Source organism: Corvus brachyrhynchos, unplaced genomic scaffold (genome assembly GCF_000691975.1).
Source record: "Corvus brachyrhynchos isolate BGI_N302 unplaced genomic scaffold, ASM69197v1 scaffold200, whole genome shotgun sequence".
Lineage (NCBI taxonomy): Eukaryota > Metazoa > Chordata > Aves > Passeriformes > Corvidae > Corvus > Corvus brachyrhynchos.
Genome location: NW_008236184.1, coordinates 1991887 through 1998693, shown reverse-complemented (window position 1 = coordinate 1998693; position 6807 = coordinate 1991887). Strand labels below are relative to the sequence as shown.

At 39.0% G+C, this 6807-nt stretch overlaps 1 protein-coding gene across 1 annotated transcript in view; it reads left to right on the top strand.

The window, feature by feature from the left end:
* The first annotated feature begins 6 nt into the window (after positions 1-6).
* FAN1 (FANCD2/FANCI-associated nuclease 1) overlaps positions 7-6807 on the top strand; it is a 16915-nt gene continuing 10114 nt past the window's right edge. The window contains exons 1-5 of the mRNA XM_008636967.2: positions 7-2022; positions 4674-4814; positions 5305-5500; positions 5805-6038; positions 6505-6636. Of these exons, the coding sequence (XP_008635189.1) occupies positions 720-2022; positions 4674-4814; positions 5305-5500; positions 5805-6038; positions 6505-6636 (2006 nt within the window). The 5' untranslated portion in view covers positions 7-719. The remainder of the gene's footprint in view (positions 2023-4673; positions 4815-5304; positions 5501-5804; positions 6039-6504; positions 6637-6807) is intronic.

Sequence of the window (6807 nt, the reverse complement as noted above, 5' to 3'; positions counted from 1 at the left end):
GCAGGGCTGCCCGGTGTGCTCTGGAAACGAGTGCTTGGCGCTGAAAATAGTCTCTCAGTAGCAGACAAGACAATGATAAAATGTTCCCAGCGACAGGACGAGGAGCAATGGCCATAAACTAAAACACAAGAAGTTTCACCTCAGCATGAGGAAGAACTTCACACTGAGGGTGGCAGAGCACTGGATCAGCTGCTCAGGGAGGTCGTGGTCTCCCTCTCTGGCGACATTCCAAACCCACCTGGAGGCGTTCTCTGTGTTAACTGCTCCAGGTGACCCTGCCTGGGCAGGGGGGCTGGACTGGATGATCTCCAGCGGTGCCTTCCAACCCTGACTGTTCTGTGAATATTAGAGAACTTGCCTGTTTGAATTCCAGGTTCACTTGCTGATGTAAATGCAGACTTGAGGTTAATTTTCCATTTATTGTGCCATTTAAAGGCACCTGCAGTGCTCAGCTTGCTTGTGGTATGCTTCTCTGCCTGGTGAGGCAAGCTAAAGGACAGTAGCATTGTGAGTTAAGGATTGCTTCACTTCTATACGTCTTGGTTGCATCTAGTACCTTAGAAGACCACTCATTCAATGTATTTTTTTTTCTTGAAGGCATGTCAGAGGATTACAGATGGGAAAGGAAAAGCCAAGAAAAGTCTTTTAAGTATTATAAAATAAAGAAATATGCCCTGAATTGACTTGTCTGTGCGATGTAATTGCTGTGAAGTTTTGTAATGGCAGAAGCTAGGTCTTCAGGAATCAAAAGATCCCAAATAAGTTTGTCACTCAGTAAAAATAAGAAGAAAAAAGAAACAACAAAAAAAGTGGAAACTACAGGAACACCATCTACACCTTCAGCATCATCCTCTATTACTTCCTTTTTTAACAATGTCCCCCCTGCCAAAATTAGCTGTCCCATGTGTGGGCAAGTGGTGCCAAGATACGGAATAAATAAGCACATTGATGAAACATGTCAGAGAAACTGTGGTGAGATTGGTGCCATTGATGCTACATTGAATTCTTTTAGGAATAAGAGTCCCCCAGCTGCAAATCTGAGCATTACTTCCAGCTCATATTTTTCAAAAAACCTCTTAAATCTAGAAACAAGTCCTTCCAAAAGTAATTTATCGAAAGCAGGAGGGAGTGCAGCACAACAGACTAGTCCTTATTTTAACAATAATACTTCAGTCTCTAGTGTTAACAATGAATCACAGGCTCAGACAGTTAAAATAGTCTCCTTGGGAAGCTTGTCTTCAAAACTGTCCAGAAGACGCTGTCTCCAGGGAGGAAAACAGGTCTTGTATGAAGAGATCAACTCTTCGCCTCCAGCCGTTCACAGTGGCTGTAGAAGTGCTGCAGCACACGATGACGACGAGATTGATGCTGGGCAGAGTTCTCAGAAAGAAAATCAGCCTTCTCAGGGAGAGCACCAGGAACAAAATTTTTCAAAGAGGGAGCCTGAATTTCAAAACGAAATAAACAAATGTAATCAAGACGACCTTGTGGATATGGTTCAGGTACCTTTACTGGCTGGTAACAGTAATGACAAAAGGTTCCCATCTGATACAAGGAGCACCAAAGCAGAAAGCAGGTCCGAAGGTGTGATTCTTAGTCCTGATAAATTTGAAACATCTCTAGCCATCCATACTTCAGCAGACCCAACCAGTAATTTGGAAGTCGAGACTCAGCCTCACACTAAAGTTACTCCTTCTTCAAAGACAGAAGTGAACTGTGGGACAGAAAATTGCTTTAGCAGGGACAATGTAGAGATACTTCCTGTGGAAGTGCTTGAAGACTTTAAGAATGAAATGAACCATACTTCGTTAGAAACTGTGGAAAAGGTAGAATCTCAGGATTCCACCGGGGACATTCTAGACAAAATAGATGAGGTCCTCTCTGTACCCAGCTCTCCTGGTCACCCATACTACCTCCAGAATTTTTTAGTAGTGCTGCGAGCCGTATTGGAGAATGAAGATGACATCAGACTATTTAATGAGCAGGATTTGAACATTATAACCAAGTTCTACAAATTATCAGGTATCTTTTTTAAAAAAATGCATTTCCACATTACCTCTTGTAGAGAGCATTGTTACATAGTTTTATGTGAGAAGTGCTATATGAATTGATAATTTAATTTGATGAATTCCTTAAGGGAAGAAGCTCCTTTTTCTCAGGAGATATACCCCTCAGTGGCTTTCTGTAAATAAACTCTCCTAATGTTGTTAGGTACAGCTCCTGAGAGAATGGGGGACACAGCCTCACACAGCCCTCCCAGCAGCCTGGCTTGCACAGCTTAATGGATCTGAGCTGGCCATGGGCACAAGCAGCCAAACCGGGGGGGGGGTCTGCAGAGCCCATTGGTGCACTCCACGCCATGAGAATATTACAGTGGTGACATCTTGGAGCTTGGTAATGCCTTGTTTATCTTGTGATAGTTAAAAGGGGAATATATAAAGAAAGGAAGCAACAAAGGTCTTGTTACTGGCTCTCTGAGGCAAGCAGTAGGTGCACATCATTTGCATCCATAGATCCAGGAATAAACTCACAGTTAGGCCAGTAGTGTATACAGGCGTTGGCTACTTTGACAAATACTAAAAGAGATGTTCAGCATATACCTTCCCCATTTCCACATTGCCTTCCCTGTCACTGTTTTACCGAGAACCGGCGAGAAACCACACAATCCAATCCAAGGAGAAAAGGGAATTATTTTATTATTTACACGCTAGGTTATGTATCTTTGTATGTGTGAGCATGATATGATTGGTCGCTTGACCAGCCACCCCCTAGAGGGATTGGCTGAGGTTCTCCAACACCCCTTCAAAATATTTTTTCCAGAGTACCAAATCAAGGCTGGAAAACAAACCCAGGTGCAAGATATAGTAATAGTTTACAAAACCATCTTTCACTGTTTCTCAGCTAAAGCATGAGAAAGAAAAACTTCACAAAGTGCTTCAGCAACTGTTTTTCTCAGCTAGCTGTATGAGAAAGAAACTTCATAAAATGCAAAGGCAGCTGGAAAATTCCTCTGCTCCTGCTTTTTAGCATCCACACTTCCCTGGATGTGAACAACACTGATCAGTAACAGGAGCTTGTTATGTTAAATAAAAGAACTGCTTGTTTCTCTTTCAGTAGTGTGATTCCAGAATTCCCCTCTCACGGGACTTGGGAATACAGAAAGAATTACTGCAAAGTGGTGCTGATAATCACTGGATGTGAGGATCACAGATAAAAAATCTCTCTTTGCAGGGTAGGAAAGATGCAGCAATTGAGCTGTGAGAAGTGAGAGGATAGCACTAAGTCAGTAGATAACAAATCCTGGACAACTGACAGATGGATGTCGTTGCCTTCAAGAAATACCAGGCAGGATACTTTAAAAGCTCAGGTAGATGAATTATCTGTCCCACATTAGAAGTTTCTACCTAAGCAAGTGTCATCTTTCAGTTATCATAACACAAAAAATCCCATAGTACCTGCTTAGTACTATGAGGTTGCTTCAATATAGGTATTTTCAGTATTTAATTATTTTCTGCTGAAATGTCTACTATTCTTCAGTGAATAATGTGAGTGAGTGTAAGTTTATGAAGCTTATTATGAAATTATTATTGGAGCCCTAGTTTGGTCACTTCCATGGTGTGGGGAAAGAATGTCCATGTGTTAACCCTTTTCCTTTCTCCAGAATGATAAAAACTGGGGACAGACTTTAAAGGAGTTATAACCCCACAGAGAAAATGACAGACTTATATGTCTGAATGTAGTTCTGTCAGTGAATTGATCCTGGAAAAGTTCTATTAAAGAAAAGACTGAAAAAGCCTTCTAAGGACAGGAGAATTGTTAAATGAACTTTTAATGTTTATCTGCCATTTCTTAAGTATACCTAGGCCTGCTAGTGTTTCAGTGTCTTTTTATTAATGATCAGTTTCAGTTAAGCAGCAGCAGCAGACGGGTAAAAAATTTAGAAGTTAATGGGAGTTGAATGAAGTATTCAGAAGGTTGTTGAATGTAGTAACAATAGCTAGACTATTTTCAGCTAAAATTTAATAAGCTATTTTGTTGAATTTCAGCATCGTTAGTATTTAAAAAGTCTTTTTAAAAGGTACTTTAAAAGAATATTTCCCTGATAAAATCTAATGATCAGGAGGTTTTTTCTCATTGTTTTCAGTAGATATATTTGTAAAATTAGGCTTATCTTTGGAAAAATAAGAATCTGAAGAATGCTGCACAAAGAGGTGTTCTGTGATTACGACATTATTCTGTCAGACTACAGCTTCTTTTGTTCCCCAGCATGAAATATTTGGTTATTGAATGACTGGTTAAGAAAGCAAAAAGACCTATTTAACACCACAGTATGCAGGATTGAAAAATGAAGTTGTCTTTTTCTTTAAAACAAAATATTTCTTGAAGGGTAAGCATGTCAAAATGAATTTTAGTAATGTACATTGCCTACAAAATATGTTGTAATACTTTTCCACCTACAAAACTTAAAGATTCTAATAAACTTATTAATTACTTGGAAAGGTAAGTCCTGGTATTTTATCAAGTCTCCTTGTAGAACATGGGGAGATTTAAAATGTGTTTTAGAGACTACTTGCATCAAAGTAATTTTTCTGGTTAAGGTGGTGATTGTGCCTAGTACTGTGTTGAGAATTTACTCTTCTTTCTGTCCTTCCCTGTTTTAAATTAATTTGCAGTTGGTGGGCAGAAATTATATGTGAGACTTTTTCAACGCAAGCTGAACTGGTTAAAGGTGAACAAAATAGAGTATGAAGAGATAAGTGTGGATTTGTCTCCAATAATTGAAGAACTGGCTGAAGCCAGATTTCTACAAACAGGTAAGGCCAGCATCAATAACCTTTAAAATACTACAAATAAAATCTGCAGTTTTGTCTTGTTAGAGTTCAATGCACTACATGCTTGTCCGTGCCTTGGGAAGAGAATAGAGGTGCAGAATAAAGGCTTCAGGTAGATGAGTGGTCTTGTGAAAATACAGATAGTGCAAATTAGATGATAGAGAAGACCAGTTTTTCTGAACAGCATTTTTTTTTTTTTTGTAAGTCAACAGATTTTTTAATCTTTGCTGTTGTTTTGAAGTTGTAAAGGGTGTTCTTTTTCTGATTATTCCATTCCTTCAAAGCAGACCTGTGAAAAGGTCCAGAAGAAGATCCAGAAGAATTTCAGGGTGAACCAGATAGCATTGATAATACATTTTTGAAGAACCCAAATCATTAGATTGGTACTAGGTTGTATGAATGTACTGTGAGCTGTTGCTTGACTGTATGTGTGTAACATAGAATGAATATATGTGGATAATTTTACTTTTAGAATCTGAATTGGAAGACCTGTGTGAAGGGTTGGATTTGCTTTCAGCCCCTGAGCTAAAAACACTGGCAAAGATCTTTCACTTGCCAAACCCAAACGGTCAGAAACAGCAACTTGTGGATGATTTTCTGATGCTGTCAAAGCAGCGTTCGATCTTCAGTAGGAGCCAGGCTGGTGTTGGGACAGTGATTTTAAAAAGGTAAATGCTTACATTTTGAAGGTGAGTGGAAGTTGTGCTTCAAATGACTGAAATCTAGATGCCTTTTCAAGAAGGAATGCATTTAGTAAATTTATTAAAAAAAAAGGGCAGCCTTATATTTCAATTCACAGTGAGTCAAAGTAAATACTAGACTCTATAGTCTCTCTGCTTCTTTCAAGGAAAATCAAGTTTATGCATTAATTGGCTTGAAAAAAAGTTATTCTCATACTTCATTCAGTTTATTTTAGTTTTTAAAAGTGATGGTAAAAACCATTTGTTATAATAATTTTATTTGTCCTTCCAGGGTGAAGGACCTGGCTGGAAAATGTGTCAGGGTCTGCAAAGGCCCTCGGGCTGTCTTTTCTCGAATTCTGCTGCTGTTTTCACTACCTGAGTCACTGGAAGAGGAAGAAGCTGGCAGTGCTGGGCAAGGCCTGCTCTCCACAGTCCTTAGGGCTAACATGGGGCATATGGTGTTCCCCAGTTACACAGTATACAGGAAAACACAGGTCTTCCAGGACAGAGAGGATCTTATCAGGTAAGGAGAGCTTTGGCAGCTTGGGAATCTCTTCATTTCTAGAAAAGCTTTACTGCAGCACTTGTGCAGGCAAATAAGAATTCAAATGTAGAATTCCAGATCTATATATGTAGAAGTGTTAATTTTGCAATGATTTTAAATACAATTTTATATTGAGGTAGGACTTGTAATTCACAGTGGCTTGCATTTCGAGCCAAAATAGCATATTTATTTGCTTCATGATCATCTTATGAAAGCTGTTTCTTCATTTGCTGTGCTGCTTAGGAACTAAACAAAAATTATATTCTCTAGTATTAAGGAAATTTAAACACCACATACCCTGCTAGTTTAAACTCTGCTAATCCTACAAGATTAAGAATAAAGATGGCTACATGTTCTAATGTCTTTGGAGACTGGAAGGGAAGAATTTCTTTCAGCTGTAGATGCTTTTTAAGCTTAATAAAATTGTTGTGGTTTTTTACTACAGGTATGCAACTGCTGTTCATCTGTCAAATGATATAGCTGCTGCAATGGTAAATGGGAACTGGGAAGAAGCTAATCAGATGTATTTGTGTGCTAAAGAAACCTGGAGCGAACTGAAGAATCATCCCTCTTTGAGGTAGTGAACTGGAAACTGGCCTCGTGTTTGCAGGAAACTGTTAAGTGTATTATCTTACCTTGGGTACTTTTCCTTTTGAGAGAGGCTTATGTTATTTAGGCCTGATAAAGCTAGAGACTTTAATGTTCTTGAAAGCTGGGAACTTCCTGATTGTTTGTTTAGCTTTTAAGT